A 26,613-nucleotide genomic window follows, 5' to 3' on the forward strand; every position below is an offset into this window, starting at 1 on the left:
CAGAGAATTTCATCAAATTCTTTGAAGAATCATCCTTTGGTACGAAATATGTGAACCAGTCTTTATGTGTGTTTAAAATGAATTGCCATTATCTTAGAAAATATTTATCAGAAAAATTCAGTGGCAGAAAAAGTGATTCAGATTTGTATCAGAATTGGCTGTGAAAGCTAATTCAGTTTTTTTTTTTTTTTTAACAGTGATTAGGTAAACCAGGTGTCTTACTGTGTATACATATTTAAATATACATATAGCTATTTTAAAATACAGAATGACCTGTACATCTTTAAGCCTTTCCAACAACAACAACAAAAAATACAAGAAAGCAGATTAAACGCAAGATAATCAAAACTATGTAGATAATGTTTGGCATGGGTTTGGTACACTGAGTAAAAACATGAATAAACAAACATAAAACACAGGCTTCCTCTTAGTTAATGTGGAAAGTTCTGCAAGTTAAATATTTTTTCCATCTGGTGCCAAATAGCATCCTCCTGGGGTAGTTGATACAGCCTGTACAGTCTAATCTTTAAGCAGCACAGTCTAATCTTTATCATGTTATATGTTTTTTCCATAAACACACAAGCAGAATCACGTCATCCTCCACTTTGATTTCATTAAAATGTGTTAAAACCAGATTGTTAGTGAAATTCTGTCAGTTGATTCAAATCAAAATGTGAGAAGAGTGAGAGATGAAAAATATAAAGAAAAAGTGATAAAAAACGAGCACTATGAGTCACTCTCTCTACACGCAGCAGCAGGAGAGAACGAGAGATAAGATGGGAAAGGAGGGGCTTCTAAATCACTACAGTTCCCACAATACCATGCAAATGCAACAGTTTGCAGTTGCCAGCTTTATGGTTCTTTAACTGGAGTGTTAGCAAGCGACGAGGCTGCGCCTGAACCTGCAGGCCCCTCGCTGGGCTTTGGGGAGGGAACAACAGAGTACAGTGGAGGGTTTCCATGGCGACAGGGCCGAGGATGCGAAGGAAGAGAGGGGGCGGGGCTCCCAGTGGACGGGGCTCCATGGTGCCGTATGACTGGAGGATAGGAGCAGGCCTCGTTAGGGGAGCCTGAAGGCAGCTGGAGTGTTAATTATGGACGGATGGTGTGAAGGCCACGTCATCAGACCTTTAAAATCCACTGTCTGTCTGTCCAAAGCATCACATGATCTCACATTCCCAGCCATTTAAATAGCATGACGCGTATACAGCGTTTCATCCAGTGTAAAATCAATACCGCTGCCCTTCATACACAGCCTGCTCTGCTCTGCCAGGCCGTGCACGTCGATTTATATCCCCCACAGCAGTGTGGAGTGTGAGGAATCAAACACCCTGAACATTCGCTCTACGCCTTATTTGGCCGCTCTCAGCCAGCGCATCAGACGTCTGCAACATCAAAGTCAACAGGCCTTTGTCAGCTCTGCTGGCCTTTGTAATCCTTCAGACAGGATAATCCTAAATTCCCCCTTTAATAACACTGACGGGACACAAAGGGAGGTCCTAGGACTTTCCACAGCCAGAGTGAGTCATGATTCTCCAAAATCAGCAAATTATCAGAATCATATTAAAGCTTGTTCAGTGGTATTTAACTTTTTACATTTAATGAAATTATTTATCGCCATCATACAACAATCTCGTATCTCTGAAGTGGCAGCTTCACAGGAGAAGAGAGCTTCTTAATGTTCAGTGGAAGTAAGTATAAAAAGAGTTAATTAGAGCGTATCTATTTGTCTCTTTATCACAAACTGGATGACCTTGCATTTTTTGTGAGGACGGCCTGCTCTGGGCACTTATACACACTTATATTCTTGAGTAACCCTTTCTCTGAATTGTGTGGAGTGTCTTCATGCTGCAGTGTTTTTCACTTAAGGATTTGTTTTCAGCAGTGGCACACAATCAATATGGCTATGACAGTAACGTTAGCTTAGGTTTGTTTACTAAAAGACTTTGACTGCTGGCTTTTTCTATAAACGGCTTCGGAAAAAAAATGAGACCAATTAAAAATTTTCTTTGATTTTACCAAATTGAAAACCTTTGGTAAAATCGGAATTGGAATTTGGAGTATTGGAATATAATCAAATTGGAATATAATCAAAAGGAAGATGGAGGATCACAAGCCATTAAACCAAGCTGAACTGCTGAATTTTTACACCCGGAGTAAAGGCATGAAGTTATTGAAAAGCAGTGTATAAGACTGGTGGAGGAGAACATGCCAAAATGCATGAAACTGTGATTAAAAAACAGGGTTATTCCACCAAATATTGATTTCTGAACTCTTAAAACTTTATGAATATGAACTTGTTTTCTTTGCATTATTTGATCTAAAAGCTCTGCATCTTTTTTGTCATTTCAGCCATTTCTCATTTTCTGCAAATAAATGCTCTAAATAACAATATTTTTTATTTGGAATTTGAGAGGAATGTTATTCATAGTTTATAGAATAAACAACATTGTTCATTTTACTCAAACATAAACCTATAAATAGCAAAATCAGAGAAACTGATTCAGAAACTGAATTGCTCTCTTAATTTTTTCCAGAGCTGTATATAGACACAAAAAAATAAGTAGTGTCTGACAATGAAGGTGACTTTGAAACAAAATCAAAACATCATGTCTACCAGAGGGGATTATTAACTATTCTATCACCTTATTTTCCAGTACACAGAGTGATTTCTCCTCAAGTTTATATAAAACACTCTCCTCTATATAGATCTGTCTGCTTCAGTGAGGTGGAGAACAGCTGAGAGCTGGATTGTCATGGTCATGCTTCATTTTGGCAGCTTTGACCCTTTTTAAATGTTAGCACGTGTGTGTGTTTGTGATAGTGTGTCAGCTCAGCACACTCCCAGTGTGATTTATCACTCCTCTCTCTTGCTTCTCAAAATGGCCATCTAATTCTGTCTCTGCTACGTTTACTCAGCCTCGCAAGCCCCACAGCATTTTTCCATCCTGCTACCATAACAATCCACCCGGCCTGCTGAGCCTGTCGAGTCATGATCACTGCGCTGTACCTTTAACACTTGGTGGAAAAAACGAAGGAAGGATAACTAGGAAGATTCTGCATATTATACTTTATTGATATTTCATTTTACACATTCATTTACAGTTAATGTGTACCATTACTCTGGTCCAATAACTAGTTTAAAATATAGTATAACAGTTCAATGAAATAATCTTGTGTGTGTGTCAAATTGGGAAAATTTTGCATTGCATATGTTCTTTTTTCGGCGATATATATCGCGATATTAAACAATGCAGGGCCGGTGTGGTCACCAGCCCCTCCCCCACCCACGCGCTGTCTCAAAACCTGAGGAAAAGAGCAAAACAACAGTAGTCGGCCCTTTAATCATTTATTTAAATGGCTTTGTAAAAAGTAAATAAGAGAGTTTGTCTAGGATTAAAAGTGTGATAAAATTTAATAAGATTTAATAAGTTATAATTTATTGTTCCTGGTAGGAGTGTGCCATATCGTCTTGTTTGCAATAATATTTCCATCATTTTTTTAATATTGTGAATGATATTATACTCTAAAATATAGTGCCATATCACCCACCCCTAATTATCATAGCAGGGTACTACTTTTTTGCTGTTTTCAGAAAAGAAAAACTCACGCTGTTCTCATTTGCCATGATATATCTACTAGAGATTATATCTGTCCAGTATCATTCTTTTTACTTTAATCCTGGATATAAAGAGATATTTGGAGTGAATTATTAGTATTATACATTCTGGATCCTTGACTTCTGTTACAAATCTGATCTGATAAAATTCTTGTATTTTTTAATATCTCAGTTAGGGGTGTTCTTGAAATATGTTTTTAAATTCAGTGTTTCATCATATCGCCAAGAGTATCGTTATCGCGAAAATTCCTGGTAATCTTTATCTTTCTTCTGAATAGTCTTGCAGTCCAACACTTTATTCTGGGTGCAGCTAATATTTGATAAGTGCACACACTACTTACAGGCATGCCATTTATCCGAAGATCTGTAATCAGTGTGAGAGATGATGTGTTTTGATAGTGGATCACACTAAAAGCTGTTTTTTTTTCTGTAGCAGGGCTCTGTGGTTGGTTGGGGTGAAGAGGTTAGGCAACAGTATTGGAATGAGGGATAGATAAAGAGAGAGAGAGAAAGAGAGAGGGATGATTGAGTGAAATAGCGGATAGGTTGAGCAGGCAGCAGCTATTTGTTCACAGGGGTTAGCCGCATGCTGGCTGGTGATGCAATCTGAATCGGAGCTGTTGCTAGGCGACTGCTCAGATCGGCCCTGACGTGTGCAGAGCGTTGGCTGGTGCGTTGCAGGGTGGGGCTCGGCCACACTGAGCCCAGTTCAAACACACCGCTTGTTCATCCGCCCCTCACACCCCTCAGCGGCCGGCGGAGGGTTTGGAGCACAGCTGATCAGGAGGCACTGATTGTGACCCCTCTGTACTGCGGTCAGACCCTTATGCAAGCATGAGCTCTGTTACGCAACAGAGATGAGACAGGATCAGCATCGAGCAGCTACAGTAACTGATATTAATCGTGTTCGTGATGATGATCAGATGGCCTGCTGTCGATGTAATGTCCTGGTTACAGCACAGCATCCAAAACGTATTGTCAGTATACAGTGTTTTATATACAGTATTTAATACAAATGTAACGCAACATGCCAGTTGTAGAGGTTCCTAATGGTGTCCAGTTTTAATAAATTCCATACTGTGCGAATACTTTTGCTGATTTTCTTGTAGGGGTGGAGTATTGACAGTGCATTCCAGTAGCATCCCACACATTTTCAATCAGGGACAGGTCTGATGATGTGGCTGGCAATCCAGTAGCCTTTCTGATAGGGGTGGGAATCTTTTACTATCTCACGATTCGATTCGATTCCGATTTTGGGGGCCACGATTCGATTCAAAATCGATTTTTGATTCAAAACGATTTGATTTATAAAAATTTATTGAAAACTTATTGAAAAAAAAGCCTCCAAAATATACACTGGTCCTGGAGAAGGTAATGTGTTACAAAAACAATAAAATGTGCAGGAATGTGGGTCTTCAGTGACAGAGGAATCACTGGGATATCACAATGACGTTAATGAACAATAAATAAATAATAAATAACACTGCTTTATTACCAGGCTACTAGCGGTGGTGTGTAGGTGACGCTGCTGGGCTGATGTGATGATAGCAGTGGAGCGCTAAAGTTCAGGAGCAGCTGCTGATTAACTAGTTAATTTTAGGCCGTTGTATTTCTTCAGAAAGGGGGCAGGAGGTGGAGAAATTAATTCATATTGTCCATTCCTTAATTCCTCTGTGATGGGGAGCTGAAATTAGCTCTGATTAGCTTATTGTTATTTTTCCGTTCCGCCTTAAATGCTGCAGCCCGCTGCCACCTGTAGCGTTATTTAAGGTGGAACTGGAAAGTTAGCTAGTTAGCTAGCTAACAGAAACTGAAACTACTGAACTACTAGCGATCTTTTTTATGCTTGTTATGAAGCATTCTGCCATAAAACATTAAAACTACACGTTAATCTAAGGTAATATAGTGCTTGTTCTGCCATCTTACCGGTGATTCTCATACACCTACGCTCTGTGTGGGTCTGACGGTAAGTTCAAACTGCAGCGGCCACGGTCGCTTTGGGCAGTGGGAGGCGGAGCGAAAAACGCTTCGTGCCGCTGCAGTGTGAACTTACCGTGAGGGGTAGGGCCAAGGGAAGAAATGGGATTGGACCTTAGAATCGATTTTGGGACATTTTAAATCGATTCTGAATCGTAGTAAATGAGAATCAAGATTCTTATGTGAATCGATTTTTTGGCACACCTCTACTTTCTGACTCCAAAGCAAGCTTTTGAGACAACAGCAGTATATGGATGAGCATTGTCCTGTTGTTGTAGAATAGCGCATCAAAGTGTTTGTTCAGAAAAGGCTGATAACCATCAAGCTCAGCCGGCGCTCAGAAGGAGCAAAATTGGCCCTGCTCTCTCCGGGTGGGTAGATGGCACTCTCTCCCCACATCACTCCTAGGGTGATGTCTGCAGCACAGGGCGTCTGTGAGCTGATGTATCAGAACCGAGTTGCTGTGCTTTCATCCGAGTGCTCGGCAATTCTGCATCAGCAGCAGCTCGAAAAGAAGCGGTGGCTGACTTCACATGTATCGGAGGAAGCACCCTCATGGTGTGTTGGGGCATTACTAGTGACAGGGGGAGTCCTAATGAGTGGGTTGGGTAATTGGCCGTGTAATTTGTGGAGAAAATGGAAAAAAAGAAAAGGCTGATAAAGTACTAGTGCTGCAACTAATGATTATTTTGGAAGTCGACTAATTTGACTTTTTTGTTTGATTAGTCAATTAGTCAGCGATTATTTCTGTCATGTTCCCATCTCAAAAAACTATAGAAACAGCTGAACATGAGATTTAAAAGGTATTTAAATGTCAAGATGTTGTTTAAACGTGGAAAGTACTGATATTTAGCGAGTAAATATCTGTTGTGTTGGGCACTTTTGGAGAGTGTGAGCCATTTACCCATCACCCATTGCACTTCTGTCTTCAGCACTTTGTGTAATGCGGTACTGTTACAAATGAATGATTAGTCGAAAATGAAATTTGTAGTTGACAAATTAAATCAATCTTGATTGTCGTTTATATTGACTAATTAGCTCAGAGCTAATCTGGCATTGTGTGGCTATAGTTTTAAACTAAGTAGTTCAAAACTTGTTTTCACCTAGACCCATTTAAATGATGTGTTTTGTTGAATTTCTGTCACAATAAATATTTTTTGTGGATGATACTAAACAAAAATGTATACAAAATATATTCTCTGAAGCGCCTTTGGAGACGGCTTATGGTGGAGGAATGAACATTCAATTCATGGAAAACAGCTCCAGTGGATATTCTTGCAGTCAGCACGCCAATTGCCACTAGGCCTGTCACAATAATTGCAATATTGATTTATCGTACAATAAATGCACATGACCTCAATATTTTTTGATAATAGTGATATCGTCTATTGTGTTTATTTGTATGTTTGTTCACACATATAACAGTGAACAGTATTTTAGCCAGTCGTGCTTCAATACCTGACTCCATACATACAGTGTGGACCAAGGTAGATGAAGAAATAAGTATGTAATTCCCAAACTAGTTATGATAAAGATTATTACATTTTTTGCTGTATTTAAAAAGTGTATAATTGCTTTTTATGCTATTCTGTTATCATTATGTCAGTGGCATTTTCATACCATACGCGATTTCATACCACCAAAAAATTGTATCGTGACAGGCCTAGTGGCCAGCCCAGGGTAAACCAGTGTCATAATCACTGTGTCTAATCAGCATCTTGATATGCCACACCTGTGAACGGTGGATGGTTTATCTCAGCAAAGGAAGATAAAGAAGAGAAGTGCTCACTAACACAGATTTAGACCCAATTGTGAACACAGTTTGAGAGATAAAGTCCTTCAGTGTACATAGAAAAAGTCATAGATCTTTGAGTTCAGCTCATGAAAAATGGAAGCAAAAACAAAAGTGTTTAGATTTTTGTTTAGTGTATATTGCCCTAGAAATTGAGAAGAGAGAATGCAATATTATAGTCAGGGATAGACCATTTTGAGCCACTGATATAATAAAATATCAACAACAAAAATCAAAATGTAAACTAAGACCTCATTAGCGGTAATGAACTTCTCACTAAGTAAACCCAAAGCAAGCAGAATATATTAAGGTCATGTCTATGTATTGTACGATAAGTCAGGAACATAATTATTGTGGCTGTCCTACATTTGAACATACTAATGTGCATATAATGTGCGACTATTTTTCATCTGCCCTGTTTACAGTGGTCCTCCTCATGTATATGTAAATACTGTATATATTTAGAACATGCGAGGAAGCAGAACTGGATGAGAAGTACAAATTTTTCTCCTACGCATAAATTACTGTAGCTCTTACTGCCCATAATAAACTAATAACACGCATAGACCAGATGTTCAGTGTAGTAATGCACGTGTGTCATTGCATGTAACTCAATGTCATGACATTATCCTTTCAGATTTTGAAGGTTCTGAAGGTAATTTAAAAATGAAATTGTGCATGTGTTCAGCTCTTTCAGATAATGTAGAAGGTCGTATCAGATAGTGTTCTATAGACTCACTGTCTCTGTGGGTTTCTCACATGTCCATCTTCTCATCCTATGGTTCTGTCCCCCCATAGACTGCCCAGAGGACAAAGTGTCCTTGAAGTGTCTGCGCTCTTTATATGCGCAAAAGATTGTTTGCCTGTGTTTTTCACAGTGTGCGTTTCTCTCCGGTGTGCAGTCGATACTTCATCTGTTTGCACTGCAGTGTGGTGGGTTTATTTTTCTCTTAAATGTCATGGCACGCTTTCAGCTTCTTCAAGCACATTGTGTTTGTACCAGTCTGGTGCAAGATGTTCTTTGTTTAGTTTCTGAGAGCGGCAGTGTATATGTAGTGTAGAGTAGTGTATTGAATATAATAAATGCTTTCCTGTGCTTTACTATTATTATATATGTTGCTCATCTAGTCCCTGTTGCTTATACAATAGGAGAACCTGGAACAGATGAACATTAAGCTGTTGGTGGACTGCTAAGTATGGACTAGAAGGACTAGAAATTAATATCAATGTTGTATAATATTGAGAGGAAGAGCTGACAAAAACACCAGGTTGAGGTCATTTTTATACCATACTTGCTTAAAAATACAAGATAAAATACAAATACAAGATAAATGTGTTATATCAAGTCTAAAGTCAGTGCTGTGTTTTCCTGGAAAATCTTACAGCACTCCATGCTTCCCTCTGCTGACAGAGATGCTGATTTCATGAAGGAATCCGCATCTCTGGAAGCATGAGGGAAGCATGAAGTGCTGTAAGATTTTCCTGGAAAACTCTGCACTGACTTTAGACTTGATATAACACAGTGGTCTAACACCAGCAGATGACATGTCTCTCCAAACCATCACTGATTGTTGAAACTTCACATTAGACCTCAAGCAGTTTGGACTGTGTGTCTCTCCACTCTTCCTCCAGACTCTGCTCCCTTGATTTCCAAATGAAATGTAAAATTTACTGATCAGTGATGGTTTGGAGAGACATGTTATCTGCTGGTGTTGGTCCACTGTGTTATATCAAGTCCAAATTCAGTGCAGTATTTTCCCGGAAAATCTTACAGCACTTTTACAAAGATGAGGATTTCATTTTCCAGCAGGACTTGCCACACAGGCCACACATTTTGAACTGAATTTCTGAAATAAAGTAAACTATTCAATGATATTCTCATTTTTTGAGATGCACCAGTACTGTGGGTTCTGTGTTCTTAATATGTCTTTAATGCAATACTGTCAAAATGCTGCATAGCAAATTGTGGCACACTGAATAACTGAACCGTGCTCAGAGTCATGAAGCGCCTGCATGCATCAATGTCCAGTGCTGGTGCCCGTGTGCAACAAGCTTTACATTAAATTGTGAATGTTCTTTTCAGTCTTTTCAACTATAAAACCTACCTAAGCTAATGGTTGCTATAGTTTTCTTTGTCATATTCATATAGCAATTATTATCACTTTTGCTGCAGCAATACTGTCTAACCAGTATATAACACAGATCACTTCTGTGCTACAGATGGCACCTTTTGAAGTTGATCCTCGGCTCTGGTTCATATTGAGAGAAAACTGATGAAGGGACTAAAGCGTCCGGTTCCAAGCAATAAACCATGCCCACTCTCACCTCTCAGGGGAGGGGTGTGTGGTGTGGAAGGATTGCGAGCATGAAAGGCAGAATGAGGAGACGACATGAAAGGGACTCTCCTCTCTCTGTGTCTCACTGCTTAATGAGCTTTGGTCAAGCCAAACCCGGCATAGAAACCTTCTAATGATTGCCTCTGATGTGGGCCATGGTGTGGAGATGACCAATCATAGCCAGGCACCAACCAGGCACCAACTGTGCCATTTCTTGGACTCTAGGGGGAAAAAAGCCCCGCCTTCGTAACGTGTACGCACACACACACACACACACGATGTGGTGGTGTGCTTGTGTGTTTAATACAGTCTCTGACCTACTTTTATCTTTGCACATAATTAAATCCATCAAACCAGGAGGTGTTCTGGGAAGCTGTGAAAGCTTTTTATAGCAAAGGTGCAGGAAATAAAAACAGGCTGTTTTTTTTCGTCAGAGGCAGCACTTAAAAGGTGTCTGTGAGCAGTGGAGCAGAAGAACTGGAGCTGCAGGCTCAGATCAAAGCTTTTATCATTGATCTGAGCTTTTACCAAATCTGACTAGCCTTGAGTTTAACTAGCAATGGTCGATACCTGTCCTGTATCCATATAGCTAGTTTCAGGGTCACTCATTGCTGGCGTAAGCTTCATGGGCCCAATCCCATTTTACCCCTTGGCCCTACCTGGCCCTTCTTGTTAGGCTTGAGGGGTAGGTTAGGAAAAGAGATAGGGCTTGTTAGCCCTTCAAAAGGAGATTTTTCAGATGCACACTTTAAACGAAGGAGTACCAGAAGCACTGCTAAGAAACCCACAAATATGAATATTTTCCTTGTTAAAAGTGACAATTAGCACTATAATTCCAATGTTTAATATGCAGTTTCAATGTTTTAAGGCCAAATTCTGCATAGCAAGCATAAAAAAGATCGCTAGTAGTTTGTCTCAGTAGCTAGCTAGATAACTAACTTTCTCGTTCCACCTTAAATGGTGCAACAGACGACAGGGGCTGCAGCTTTTAAGGCGGAATGACAAATAAAATAAAAAAAAAATAAAAAATCTAATCAAAGCTAATTGCAGCTCCCCTTCACAGAGAAATTAAGAAATGGACAATAATAATCATAATAATAAAAAATCTTAAAGTATATAAAAATCCCAATTTTTAGGGGAAGGGTTACACTTGAAAACAAGGGTGAGAGGTAAGTGGTAGGGCCAAAGGGGTGAAATGGGATGGGGCCATGGTATTATCACTGTACAGTGCAACACTATGGAATAGCCACACATGAGGGTGAATCAATTAGAAGAGCATAATTCCCCACATTTGGGCTGTGGAGCATTGGCACTGCATTCTCTAGGTAAGAGCAGAGTGTGAAGGTTCAATTAGCAGGGTAAGAGCACAGTTCTGCTCAAAATATTGCAATGCCCACAACATTATGGGTGAAATACCAGAGTTCAAAAGAGGACAAATTGTTGGTGCACGTTTTGCTGGCGCATCTGTGACCAAGACAGCAAGTCTTTGTGATATATCAAGAGCCACGGTATCCAGGGTAGTGTCAGCATACCACCAAGAAGGACCAACCACATCCAACAGGATTAACTGTGGACGCAAATGGAAACTGTCTGAAAGGGATGTTCGGGTGCTAACCCGCATTGTATCCAAAAAATATAAAACCACGGCTGCCCAAATCACGGCAGAATTCAATGTGCATCTTAACTCTCCTGCTTCCACCAGAACTGTCCGTCGCCACAATATATTATTGTGGTCTAAAACCAGGTGTTTCAGTTTCATTGTCCAACCCCTGTATTATCCACCAACAGAAAGCATATTTCATAATGTATTTGCATATCTTACAAAGAATTGTATTGCTTTAGTTATGTAAGGTTTTGTGATGATGCTGTTTTTGATAGATCGCTGAGCACTGGTCTAAATTCAGGTTGTATCTCAGCCAGCACATGCACTCCAATTACAGGAGCAGGAGTTTTGGGTCACAGGATCCGCTGTTTTCGACTTGGCTGAGAGTGCAGCTGCCTTATTGAGCTGCTGACAAGGACAAATCCGTTTCAGCAAGCAGCTTCGATTAGGTCCTGGGAGATTTCCACCACAGCACATAAGAACTCTTCTTCCATAACAAACACCCCCCCCCCCCCCCCCCCCCCCCCTTAACCTTCAGCCTTCCACCTGGCCTGGAACAAGGCCCAACAACTCCAGGGGTGTGGAGTGTTTGAGCTTATTATTTACTGTTTTGATTAAATTGTATGTGTTAATCCATATCCATCCTGAAACAGCTGTAATGTTCAATCCTGTTTACCCCGCAGACTGGGCTTGTTTTCTGAGCTGGGGCAGAATCTCTAATGTAGGATTTAAATTGATTAGCTCTCAGCTCGGCGAGTCTGGCCTGGTACCTGACTAAAATAACAATGAAATGTTTAATTTTTAAACACTGAGCTCATTGTGAAGAAGAAGAAATTATATGTTTATGCTTTCCTAAGACAGATCATGCTTCTAGGTAACGATCTGAAGATCCCTAACAAAATAAAGTAATAGTAAATAGCCTGGTAGTTAATCAAACATAACAATGTTTTCTGCAAGTATTAATTTCCAGCCAAACTGTCTCTTTAGGTAGTCCGTGGTGCTTTATTAGTAGTCTGTGGTATCCTTTGGATCAATATCTTGTTGTAGAAGCTGTTCTCGCTTCAGCTTTAACCTTTCAATTGACGGTTTTGAGATTTACCTCAAGGATTTGCAGTATTTTGTGGAATCTGTTCTTGGTCCAGCCATGCAATATTGCCAGTGACACAGGTGGCGCAATACAATCCCAAACAGACTAGACTTTAAATATGTTCTGATTGGAACCAGATTGGAATCTGTTTTAGCAAAATTTGAAATGGCATATTATAAATGAATGGAAACGGCTAAAGTTTCAAAAATACATGGCAACATATCACAAAAATAATTTTATGCTTGGCCAAATTGGAACAATTAAAATGATTTGCTGAAGACCAAATGTGAAAAAGGTTTCTCGACAAAACAGTGACTCGTCAAGCTAAGAGATACAATGTACAGTTTCATAAATTTTATGCTTGACACAGAGCACAAACACATTAATACACTTTTTTAGGCTTATGCTGAACATTTCCCAACTACCCTGTACTCCAATACAGATTCTCTGTTGATATGGGTGAGTGATGACCAATGAAAACCACTGACCCGATAGAAGATCTGATCAGAAAGAACAGTGTTTCATAGGTTGCTTTGAACCTTAAGAAATGCAAAATCTAAAGCTTGTTTGAAACGTAGCGTTGTAAAGCTCTCCTAGAACTGTCTGGTATGTTTGTGCTCCCAGCAAAAATACTTTAAATGGCAGTTAAGATGATTCTGCTGAAAGCAAGTACTTTTAAAAATGACATTTCTCCATTTTGCTTGTTCTAATGCTGCTTCTAATCTGAATATTCTATATCGGGGGTGCATATTCCTGATTATTTCTGGAGATTTCAAATCTAAGACACCTAAATCTGGAATGTTCTCATGTCTCTAAAGGCCTTCATTACCTGGATCAGGTGTGAGATTAGTCAGGGGTAGGTAAACTCTGCAGGGTAGTAGATCTCCGGGACCAGGATTGACCAGCCCTGGCCTGTGTAATCTTAATTTCTTCCCATAGCTGTTAGTAATGGGAATGGCTGGGCATTTCATAATAGCTCATGACATTTGCTAAACATCTGAATAAAAATCATACTATAGAGTTTTATTTGGACTTCACCAGCCAACAGCCCTTATTTTGTTTCAAAGCTCATTTGGCTTCTCTAGACATTCTGTAACATACTTCAAATGACAAAAATCGGACAAAAAATATTATTGCAGGTTCTTGGCAGCTATGTGTGAGTTTTGAATTATCTTTCACACAGATCATATTGATTTGGAAAGACTGAGTAATTGAGCTTTAGGATTTGCTGACAGAATTGTTTAGCTTTAACCCAAGTGTCTTTACTTTAGAGAAAAGCCTCCAAACAGTAGACAATGCATCCGTCAGTTCAACCTCATCTCTTATCTGCTGCAGCAGAGTCACCCACGCTGCTCTGGGCTCTGTTGGTCCATTCTTTACATGCTGACTGATGGATGGAGCCCTCAGAAGAGACACACACAGCAGTATATTGACTCTGCTAAATGCTATTGCACGTCTCCTGTTGTTAAGATTAAGATTGTGAGGGATTGTGTTTTTTTTTATCATCTGTACCTGGGCACATGGATTCCTGTGGGACTACAATAACTTCTATAAACAGGGTTCATACGGTCATAAAAGATCTGGAAAAATCATGGAATTAGTAAATAGCTACTTCCAGACCTGGATAAGTTTTGGAAAAATAAAAATACCCAGAAAGTTTTGGAAAAGACATGGAAATTTGGTCTACAAATGTTTCAGTTTATCGAATGAGGAAATATATTTTGAGCTACAAATACTTTTACTCAGAGTTAATTCAGTAATTTAGCCCTACACAATGGAGCTCTTGGGATCTGACACACATTTTGTTATTAAATATTGTGTGTCAATATTTTATCTGATAAGTTTTAGACCTACAGGGCTTGGACAATGAAACTGAAACACCTGTCATTTTAGTGTGGGAGGTTTCTTGGCTAAATTGGACCAGCCTGGTGGCCAATCTTCATTAATTGCACATTGTACCAGTAAGAGCAATAAGAGTGTGAAGGTTCAATTAGCAGGGTAAGAGCACAGTTTTGCTCAAAATATTGCAATGCACACAACATTATGGGTGACCTATCAGAGTTTAAAGGAGGACAAATTGTTGGTGCACGTCTTGCTGGCGCATCTGTAACCAAGACAGCAAGTCTTTGTGATGTATCAAGAGCCACGGTATCCAGGGTAATGTCAGCATACCACCAAGAAGGACCAACCACATCCAACAGGATTAACTGTGGATGCTGTAAGAGGAAGCTGTCTGAAAGGGATGTTCGGGTGCTAACCCGGATTGTATCCAAAAACATAACACCACGGCTGCCCAAATCACGGCAGAATTCAATGTGCACCTCAACTCTCCTGTTTCCACCAGAACTGTCCATCGAGACAATAAATTATTCTAAAACCAGTTGTTTCAGTTTCATTGTCCAACCCCTGTACTATAGTCAGTTTTAATTATAGTTTTAGTTGATTTTTGGTTTTATTGTCCATGTTTGCACTGATGTTTAAAAAATAGTATGGTCACGACAATTTGCATTTAAGGCATGAAAAATTCATGAAAAAATCATGGAAATTAATTGGTTAAAACGTGGATGAACCCTGTATAAATCATGTATATTTGGAGCTTTAAAAAGAAAGTCTTACTTTTGTCTTTTAGCCACATCTCAGAACCTCAAGGCCTAACAGCATGTTAGTTTGGACTGTGAGTAAATCTGCTGCCTACTAATGTGACTTCACCTGTTGCTGAGAGAAGAAGGAGGAGGAGAGGATTGGACAGAAAACAAAGTTTAAAGCGATAAAGAAAAACTACATCCAAGGCCGTTTTTAGCATAACAGCAAATGCTGTGTAAGACACTGTGCCCTAACAGACAAATAGGCTAATATTGTTACAGTTATGATGGATTTAGCCTTTCTTAATATGTCCCGCAACCCTCATTTACTGGATTTGTCCCAGTTTTGTATGCATCTAGGGTACACGGTTGATTTATTCATAATATGCTTTTCTGTTGTTTATAAGGCTTATAGTCGTCACAGCCCTGGAGTGTGCTTACAGTTCATTTAGGCTTTTTTCTTCCAAGTGCCTCTTTGTACCCTCATGACAGTAATATCCTTGAAAAGTGTCTAATCGTTGCGAAAACGTTGTGTTCAGTTTTTAGAGCCACAGCAGGGGATGCTCTGAGCTTTATAGGAGATATTTGCATCAGTCATGATCACATAATGTTTTATCTTCATTTTAATAACTTTTATTAGCATTTCTCATAGTCTTGCAACACAGTTGTTTTTTATCCTTGATTAAATGTTTGTTTTATCGCTTTTGTGATTTATGACATCACTGTACACTTTTCTTTACAGGTTTTAATGAGAAACATTTGCAGTATGTCATAAAAAAGACCCATTTAGACCAGATTTAACCCGAGTTAATTTGGGACTGAACAGACACCAGTTGTTTTGATTCACATGTGAGTGCTTACTGTACAGTGCACAGTGCCTAGTCTGTTTTAACCAGACTAAAAAATGCTGGTGGTCTCAGTCTGGGTAGGTTGGGTGGTCCTCTATCTCCACCCATTCCTCATTGAGGGTATCTGTTAGCTAATGTAATGCTAGCTAAGCTAATGTAACTTAACTGTAATTTAAGTTATTTAATTATAATTCACTGTTCTCCTCCAAGTGTGTTGAGCTCAAATGACATTTCGTTTAGCAGCAGTTCAGAAAATGTACAGTGCACACCTACAGGGGTTACAATTCAATATATCGCAATATACAGTGTTGCAGTACTGTAAATGACAATATACTTTTAATTACAAAAAAGGTACAGTGTACACCTTCCTGGGACTCGGAGGATGTACATGCTAGCCTTTATCCTGAGATCATGTAATAAGGATAAGTCCTAGCTACTGGGCAGCTAAAAATATTTTAAATTAAATTTACAATTAAAAATGAACAAAAAAACATAGACACATAATTTGATAATGCCCTTATTTTCTGTCTTGTTTTATTAATGTGTTATTGCCAGCTGTAACATTTTTCTCTTTATAATTGTTTGGGGAAAAATAATTTAAATTTAAATTATCTAAATTTCCTTCGGGATAAATAAAGTATCTGTCTGTCTCTGTCTGTCTGTCTGTCTGTCTGTCTGTCTCAGTTTCAGCAGCCCTGGCCTATGTAATCTTAATTTCTTCCTATAGCTGTTAGTACATGGAAATTGCTGGAATTTCATAATAGCTCATGATATTTTCTAAACATCTGAATAAAAATCATGCTATAGAGTTTTATTTGGACTTTATTTATTTGGACAGCCAACAGCCCTTATTTGAAAAGCTCATTTGGTTTCTCTATACATTCTGTAGCATACTTTAATTGACTAAAATTGCAAGTAAAGTATCCTTCTTATGATTCTTACATGGAGGTTATATTTTGCTGCAGGTTCTTGGTAGCTGTATCATACAGATACAGATCATATTGATTTGGAAAGACTGAGTAATTGAGCTTTAGGATTTGCTGACAGAATTGTTTAGCTTTAACCCTAGTGTCTTTATTTCAGAGTGAAAACACAATGTATTATTGCCAGCTGTAAAATTTTTTTATTTTTAATTGTTTGGGGAAAAAAAATTGTACTCAGTTTTAAATGGAGGAGTAACATCTTTTTTAGTCTTTTTAGCGTTATGATGCATGTTGTGTCTTCTGAAATATCTCAAAGCATCATGATATTTACAGGCAGTACTGTACTGCTTTCCTTGTCCTAGTATTAAGCTGAGCATCTGCAGCAGTGGTTTCCAAGTCTGGTCCTGGAGGACTAGCAGCCCTGTATATTTTACTGTTTACTTTCCTCCCTACACACCTGATCCAGCTAGTCAGATAATTAACAAGCCCTTCCTGAGTAGAAGGTGGTGTTCTGGGAGCAGGAAACCACTAAAATGTGTTGGACAGGAGCTCCTCCAGGACCGAGGTGGGAAACCACTTACCTAAAGGCCATCATGTCGGCTGTCGTGCTCAGACTACTCAACTCTCCACTTCTATCCCACAGCAAGAAACACACAGCTAGCCTCTTCACTTTATACAGTGTTAGTGTGTGTGTGTGTGTGTGTGAGTGTGTGTGGTTTCAGGCTAGATCTGTTACAGTATCAAATTTGACTCATTCTTTTTTCCTTTTGAGATCTGATAGCCACCTTGTTTTTCTGAAGTGCACTAATATTTAACTTTTGCATGCAGTGATATTTTTTTGTCACCCAAGAACAAGGACAGAGAAAACTTTACAACTTGCTGCAGTTATTAAATAAAACATGTTAATAATGATACAGTCAGCTCCACTTAGTGAACAGTGCTTACTAGATCTATGTATTAGTAAGAACTTATCACATATATTATGCATATCACGATACAGGGGTTACAATTCGATATATCACAATATACTGTCCTGCAATACTATAAACAACAATAACAACATTACAATGAACAACAATACTTTTTTTAAGTATATTGACCATATCATCAGTGCTCAAGCAACACTAACAAAGAATAATAAAAAAACTGTTTAACTGGACGATGTGCAGCATAAGTTAAAAAAAAAAGTGACTGTGCTCTGCATTAAACAGTATTTGAATAGCAATACAGTGTTTGCCACTGCATGCATATATATATATATATATATATATATATATATATATATATATATATATTATAAACCACTTAATTATTATTATTATTATTTTTTTTTTTTTACCAAATTGAAAACCTCTGGAATATAATCAAGAGGAAGTTGGATGATCACAAACCATCAAACCAAACTGAACTGCTTGAATTTTTGCACCAGGAGTAAAGGCATAAAGTTATCCAAAAGCAGTGTGTAAGACTGGTGGAGGAGAACATGCCAAGATGCATGAAAACTGTGATTAAAAACCAGTTTTATTCCACCAAATATTGATTTCTGAACTCTTAAAACTTTATGAATATGAACTTGTTTTCTTTGCATTATTTGAGGTCTGAAAGCTCTGTATCTTTTTTTTTTTTTTTTTTTTTTCCAGCCATTTCTAATTTTCTGCAAATAAATGCTCTAAGTGATTATATTTTTATTTGGAATTTGGGAGAAATGTTGTCTGTAGTTTATAGAATAAAAGAACAATGTTCATTTTACTCCAACATAAACCTATAAATAGCAAAATCAGAGAAACTTATCCAGAGCTGTATATATACTAAGTTGCCCTATTGTGTTTGTGTGTCCCTCACCAGGTGCGGAGGACGTGGTGATGGCCTTCTCCAGATCAGAGACGGAGGACAGAAGACAGTGACCTCTCGCCCCGCAGCGGCTCCTCACTACATCTGAACCCAAACCGACCCAACACCACAACACTGTTGACTGACGGAGCGGGAATGGACCGAGAGCGAGCCGGGAGAGGAGCAGGTCTACAGTGTTTACTGCCTGCCCTCACTCCCCTCCTCTCCTTCCTCCTCACTCCCCTCCTCTTCCTCTTCCTCCCTCACACTAACCCACTGTCACACTAGCAGCTGAGTGCCAGCGGCTCCCGCTGCCCAACGAGGTCATACAAAAAAAATCAGTGTGGCATTTGTTTTTAGTTGTTTTTAGTTATTTTTTCCTCCTTTTTGTTGTTTTGTTTTTTGGTCGACGTCAAGCTTCAGGCTGTTCAGTTGTGTGTGTGCTGTGTATGTGTTTGAGTGTGTGTGCGCGTGAGTGTGTGTCCTGGTCAGAGATGGAACGGGCCAAGAGCTTCATTTGTCTGCTCACACCACCAGCAACAGTGTGGATGAGTTTCAGATAAATGTGCTTCTGGTTTCTTGGTTTTGTTTTGTGTTTTCCTTTTTTTTTTTTTTCTTTTTTTTTTTTTTTTCCAAATCTTTTTTTTAAGTACTTTTAACCAGATTGTAATCCCTCACATCATAATCTCATCACATTAAATGTGCAAGATGTTGAGGAAGCCACTGCACTACATCGTAGAGGACGTGGAGTGTGTGTGTGAGTGTGTGTGTGTGCGTGTGTGTATGTGTGTGTACAATGCGAATTTTCACACAAAAGTGTATAAGAATTACCTGACTCCTTGAGTAGTGTCTCATTATTTTTTTGCTTTTTTTGGGTGTTTGGATTAATGTGAAATTTCACAGCTTTTTTTTTATTATTATTGTAAAGACAATACAAAAACAACAATACTAGTGAACGGATTGTGCCAACTGTTTTACTTTACTTTTATTGTAAAATAATTTTTAAAGATATCTAATGAATGTCTGGAGTCCTTATTTATTTTTTCCGGTAACAATCTTAAGACTGAAGGTGAACAACATCCCCTTTTCAGACATTTTTACGTAACTTGTTGTAGATTAGAATGAACTAAACCGACTCGGATCAATATAAAATCTCAGCCTTAGCCTTTATATTCCCCTCCTGCTCTGTAGCTGACTTTTCCCACCTGGAGCTGTAGGTTTCCAGGAAGGGATTAAGCCTGGTCTTGGACTTCACAACAGTTTGAATTAAAAAATTCAATCAATTTTTCATTGAAAGGTATAAATTATCTACATTTAGGCTTAATCCCTGTCCATGAAACCCATTGTAAAGGAAGTAAGCCTAGTCTTGAAGTATAATTACCTTTTATTGGTAAATCTCCATTCAAAATGCTGTGTAGTCCAAGACTAGGCTTAATCCCAGTCTGGAAAACTTACCCTCCTAGTCCTGTGAGTATTATATAGTTACAGGCAGTCAAAATCAAAAAGGGAATATTTTAAACAAAAAAAAACAGTTGCCAACAGCCCAAACATTTTTCAGTAATTTTTCATTTTATTTTTTTCTTTTAAACTGGAATTTGTTCAATTTTAGCCTTTTTTGAACACACCTCCTCATGCTCAGTAATTGTGCATTCATGTATTTTATTAACTGTAACTAGTGTTTCAGAAACGACGCATGCCTGCCTTGTGGTTTTATGGTGTACGTTTAAGTAGATCTTTGAAGGTCTTAATATTAAAGCCTTGCCACAATGAACAGTTTTGATATCTGTGGAAGCTAGTCCTTTTCAATATTCTGCAAAACGTCATCTGCAGCTGTCACCGTTTGTATCCTGCTGGCAATAAGTCCTAAAACACCTAATCTTAGCATCCTCAGTGGTCACGACCCGCTTCTGTCTGAAGTTTTGTCCGAAACAACTGCATCACCACTTACGCGGATGTCTTTACGACTAGACTATGTTTACTGTTGTTTGAAAACCATTTAAAAAGCTCATTTGTCTATGCATTTTTTGTTTTTAAATGATGACATGTATATTTTTGGGGATATTTGAATCTACTTCACAAATATCGATGTAGAGACTTATTTTGATGGTTGTTGGTTCAGAGTCTCTTAAAGACAGAAATCTTGGTCAGAAATACTAAACGTCTTCTTTAACCTTCAGTTGCCTACAGTCATGTCTTACTGCGGTCTCATCAGACAGGGTTTGCCTACATCTCTAGTCTCTGTTTTACATTACAAATGTCCATGTGTCTATTAAACTTTGTGATGGTTCAGTGGTGTGATTTGAGTTTTTTTTTTTGCTTCCATGATCTTCAGCTACTGGTAAATGCCTTCAAACCTGACTTATTAGTAGTAGTTTGAGGCTTCTAGTCATATGCAATGTTTAAGGAACACTCCACCATACACATTTCTTAATTGCCTCAGATGAACAGGCAATCAAAATTTGTCTAATATGTGTAACTTCATCTAATTTAAACTACTAATATTGCACGTTTGTTTGAAAAAAAATAATTTAGTTTAATTTTTTTTTATTGTTGATCTGCTAAACCGAAAAGCAGCTGTATCCACCTAAGATACCATGGGTGACCTTAGTGTCATTATCTGTGCCACATCTACTAGACACTACTAGTCTCCCAGATGTTTTGTTTTCCAGTAGAGAAAATGCAGTAATATGCAGTTCTTTATAGGGTTCTCCAAAAGGTAAAAAAAAAAACATGATATAAGTCCTATCAGGACAGGATTAGTGTTTCAGGGGGACGTCTGTGAAAAAATGTTTCACACTTCTACTCATTGATTAAGCTCCTGCATCCGGACTGCAATTGCGCTGGCTGCTCGGCAATGCTGCATCGGCAGCAGCTCGAAAAGAAGCGGTGGCTGACTTCACATGTTAGTCTTCACCCTCCTGGTGTGTTGAGGTATCACTAGTGATAGGGGGAGTCCTAATGAATGGGTTGGGTAATTGGCCGTGTAAATTGGGGAGAAAATGGGAAAAATTAGAGAAAAAAGAAGTATTTATTTGAATATCTCACCAAAAAAGTAAAATGAACCGAACTTTGAACTAGTTCAGAATTAAAATTGTGAACTTTGAACGTGAACTGTTCACTTTGAGCATGTATGAACTGAACTTGAACTAGTTCAGAAAAGCTGAATTGGCACAACACTGACAGTATCATCTCATTTTGGTTTAGCATAAGTTATATAAAAAATAAAGTAGATAGTGTTTGTATAATAAATGCACACATGTAGATCTCTCTCAATCTTCTTAAGTTCAGAAGTTAGATGAATCACTGCCGTTTGTTTCAGCAATTTACCAGTTTACCAAAACTATGCCACTTTGTACCACTTTAGGCCCTCCTGCCATGCAGCAGCAACCGCCATCCACCACCACGCATACAGACGGCCTCTAATTGCACACTGTGGTCCAATTCACCATAAGGAGGTGGCATGTTTTTCCCTTATAATAACTAACATCTGTTCCCTATTACTCCAGCCATCTTCCACAGACGCATCAGATCCTGCGATTTGGAGAAGAGCGGCTGAGGGAATAAACCACCAGCTGCTGCGTTTAAAATGTCGTGCATCATTCTGTTCCAGACTTCCAGCCAATCGGACCTCTCAAACCAGAGGATGTGAAGAGAACCTGTGAATGTGGCCTGTTAGGATTCAGTGTTCTGTATAACAGTTTGAGATAGTGATACTTTATTGATCCCAGAGGGAAGTTCTGGACATCCAGTAGCAGGAGGTATGCACAGTACACAGAAGTTACAAAAAATGATAAGATAATATGATACCGATAAAAAATAAAGTATAAATAATAAAATAAAGTAGTCTTTTTAGTGTGCGTTTGTAACAGAAAACAACAATGGGTACCACTTTAAAATAAGCCTACCTTTATAAGGAGTTTATAAATGGTTTACAATTAGTTTATTAATGGTTACTAATTAGGTTGTAAATGCCTTAAAAATAATTAATAATCAGTTATAAATAGAAAGGGAGACAATATAGATGGTTTTGGGTTCACTATTTGGCAAACAACAGGTCATTGTTGCCCTTTCTACATAGGTGTTATAACTGATTATTAATCAATCTAATTAGTAACTATTAATAAACTAACTGTAAACCATTTATAATGGTAGTCTTATTTTAAAGTGGTACCCAACAATGAACACCAGTTGCTATGCATATTGAGAAGACGAATGATGTCAGCTATACAGGATGTGCAAATATGCAGTTATTTAATAATTTAGCAGTGCAAATTGTAACAATGTAAGCAGTGGACAATAAATAAAATACTAGTGCAGAATATGGTAAAATGAAAATAAAAATATTATAAATAGTATAAATAGTCTTTAGTTTGCTGTGCTGAGAGGAATTGAACAGTTAATGGCCTGAGGGACAAAAGACATCCTCAGTCTGTCTGTGGAGCAGGAATGGGACAGCAGTCTGCCGCTGAATGAGCTCCTCTGCCTGGTGATGGTGCTGTGCAGATGATGGTGAACATTGTTCATGATGTTCAGCAGCTTGCTGAGGGCTCTCCTCTGTCCTCTCTGTCAGTGGTGTTAAGGACTCCAGCTCTAATCCCAGCACAGAACCAGCTTTCCTCACCAGCCTGTCCAGTCGTCCAGCATCCCTCCCCGACACACTACAGCGTAAAAGAGGACGCTGGCTACCACAGACTGTGTTGTGTTGAATGAATGCACTGATCTCAGACGTGTGCTCAGATCCCCCTGGTTTGGAGGACAGGACCCAGACAGTGTGAAGAGAGTCTTGGGACATGCTGCCTGGAGCCCACTCCACTGAGTGGCGTGTGGATCTGTTCTGATCGCTGCCTCTGTGCCAGCCGATAACTGCCCTCAGCACTTCACGTTATGTAACACTGTGCACTTGGACAGCATGATGACAGCACAGCCTGCCAACAGCCACTGAACTCAAGCCTGGGCATGAAGTGGCAGCAGGGCCTGGACTGCTCGTCTGCAGGGTTTAACCCTTTCAGACCTCAATTATGTCTGTATGCACACAAAAGAAGAAAAAAGAATAAAGTACATAAAAAAATCTACAATATACAACTTACAGGGGTTGGACAATGAAACTGAAACACCTGGTTTTAGACCACAATAAATAATTTATTGTCTCGAAGGACAGTTCTGGTGTAAACAGGAGAGTTGAGGTTTTATGTTTTTTGAATACAATCCGGGTTAGCACCCGAACATCCCTTTCAGACAGCTTCCTCTTGCGTCCACAGTTAATCCTGTTGGATGTGGTCGGTCCTTCTTGGTGGTATTCTGACATTACCCTGGATACCGTGGCTCTTGATACATCACAAAGACTTGCTGTCTTGGTCACAATTTGTCCTCTTTTGAACTCTGGTATGTCACCCATAATGTTGTGTGTATTGCAATATTTTGAGTAAAACTGTGCTCTTACCCTGCTAATTGAACCTTCACACTCTGCTCTTACTGGTGCAATGCGCAATTAATGAAGATTGGCCACCAGGCTGCTCTAATTTAGCCATGAATCCTCCCACACTAAAATGACAGGTGTTTTAGTTTCGTTGTCCAACCCCTGTAAATCCAATTAACTGAGTAAAGTAATAGCTTTTAAATTTCAATTGTGTTTAACATTTTTTATTTTATATCTGATAATGACTTTTTTCACAAACCATCCAAAAAAATCTATGGGAGGTAAATCCTGCCAAAAATAAAAGTGAAATGAAAACACTAAAACAAAAATCAGACAAACCAAGTCTCCCTGAAGCTGCGGGAGTCTCCCGCATTTCGGTAGTGGCTCCTGATGCCCGCGAGTCACATATAATCTCCCGGAATTCAGAACAAATGCCCCAAGAGTGCACTGCACACAAACGCGCACACAGGCCACACTTTTTTTCTCTAATCGCGTGTGGGAAGGAGAGAGAGAAAACAGAGAGGGTTCTGATTGGCCTGTTCTCTGCAAAGAGTCTGTGAGACAGCCAATCAGTTTTTAGTGTGGGCGGGCAGTGGTTTTCCCCCATTCCGAAAAGGAATTGTTCAGCGAGTGAGAGAAAGCAGATCATGGTGGAGGCACGGAAAGCAGAGGCAGGGCCTTCCAAAAAGAAAAAATATAAAACTCATTTCACCTCTGAGTACTCTAAATGTAATAAAAAAAGTAAAATTAATTAAAATTAAAGTAAAGTTTCGTTATCCTTTGGTGTGTGTGCAAGTTTTTTTCTGCTCTGTATTTTTTGGCGGTGGGGGGGGGGGGCCTCCCTGAAATCAACTTTTGCAACTTGGGATGTCTGAAAAATGCAAGTATTGTTTTGCACTTTCTTTTGTCAAACATGTAAAAATATTATGACAAAATTAAAATGGGATTAAATCACTTAATTTGCTATTTAATTTTTCACTTTAGCGTAGGTCAAATGTGACAAAAAGAATGATTTCTGTTACCATACATGTATTACACAGTAAACCAAGGCCATTGCTACTGAACCGCTTGTTATTTAGCTAGATAAGCTAACTAGCACTAGCTAACTAACTAACATGCAACCTACTTTGAATGGCCTCTCTCGCCATGGAAGCAGCCTTAATTATCTCGTTCCCACACCTTAATAAGTTTTGGCCACACCTCAATAAGTCTTGGCCATGCCTTAGGGTCTCATTCCCCTGCCTAGTAAGTCAGGGCTGTCCATTATATATATATATATATATATATATATATATATATATATATATATATATATATATATATATTTTTTTTTTTTTTTTTAACACAATGTCACCTTAGCTGCTCCGTACAACACAACAAAGAAAATAAGTTAAAATAAGACTGACTGCAGAACAGCCTGACCACAAAATACTATCAACATGGTGCTAAACACTAATAGAAGTGAGTTATGTGCAACAAAACATTAAAAAGAGTTAAACACAAGTTAAAGGTGCTTTTGTAAACTCAGTTGTTGTGTCCAACGTGGTTGCCAAGTCATTGTTTGGGAAAGAAGAGTCAGGAAGGAGAGATGCCACTCCCCTCCCTAATTTTGACATGTTTGAGGTGGAATAACACTGAAACATTGCATTATTTTAGTATCCTCAGTGTCAAAATATATTGTGTTAAGTGTTAATAGAAAGAATTACAACATTACAAAGTAGTAAATCCTTTAAAATCTCAACTTTTTAACTTTAGCATTTGTTGCAGGCCTGAAATACAGGAATAAAGTTGGACAGAAAAAAACATTAAAAAATATGTTGGGTTTATGCTGTCTGCAATCAAATAAATGTGAAATGTAAATGTACAAAACATATTCAACCTTGAATGGTATTAAATGAAACAATAAATATATTTTTAAAGAAAAAAAATTAACACTATCTACATTACTGTTATATAGAACAGTAAACACATACAAGGAAAACATATAGAAGCCCTGGGATAGGAGTCGGATGCTGTCACATAAACACAGAGAATGCCAGTGACATCATGCCTGTCCCCCTCAGGGTGTTACAGTAGAGCGTAATGGGTGTTTTGTGTCTGTTAGTGAACATCACTGATACTCTGAATATCCAGTTTCACTGTGAGACTCTGAGGCAGACTGCACTGCAGAGATATCAGCAGATTGTCTGAGACAGACTCTGTGAGTTGTATAAGAGGCAGCGTGGACAGACAGTGGACAGACAGTGAGAGTGAAATGCTCTGCTGGATCTGACGAGGCAGAATGTTCCGGCACAGAGATGAGAAGCGAAGGGCAGCCAGGGCTAATCAATATGACTCACTCACAGCCAGCCATTAAATCAGTGGAACTGATTAAAAAGTTCCACCCCTCTGTCTCTGAGTGCAGAGGACATCTTCATCAACCACCGCTCCAATTTCCTCTAAAATTTCACTAGAGTGACCATCGTGTCTTTGTTTCAGCTTTAAAGTAGAGCATTAAATATACCTAAACCTACTCCAAACTTCAAAAAACCTTTCTATGCTATACACTCATCTATCTATACATTGGGATATATAACACCATTTACACTCACCTTTAAATT

General features: G+C 38.7%; 1 protein-coding gene across 1 annotated transcript in view; it reads left to right on the forward strand.

Annotated features, from left to right (window-relative positions):
- ctnnbip1 (catenin, beta interacting protein 1) overlaps positions 1-20,886 on the forward strand; it is a 48,226-nt gene extending 27,340 nt beyond the window's left edge. The window contains exon 4 of the mRNA XM_022676961.2: positions 18,613-20,886. Within this exon, the coding sequence (XP_022532682.1) occupies positions 18,613-18,671 (59 nt within the window). The 3' untranslated portion in view covers positions 18,672-20,886. The remainder of the gene's footprint in view (positions 1-18,612) is intronic.
- The last annotated feature ends 5,727 nt before the right edge of the window (positions 20,887-26,613 follow it).

This window comes from Astyanax mexicanus, chromosome 13 (genome assembly GCF_023375975.1).
Source record: "Astyanax mexicanus isolate ESR-SI-001 chromosome 13, AstMex3_surface, whole genome shotgun sequence".
Classification (NCBI taxonomy): Eukaryota; Metazoa; Chordata; class Actinopteri; order Characiformes; family Acestrorhamphidae; genus Astyanax; species Astyanax mexicanus.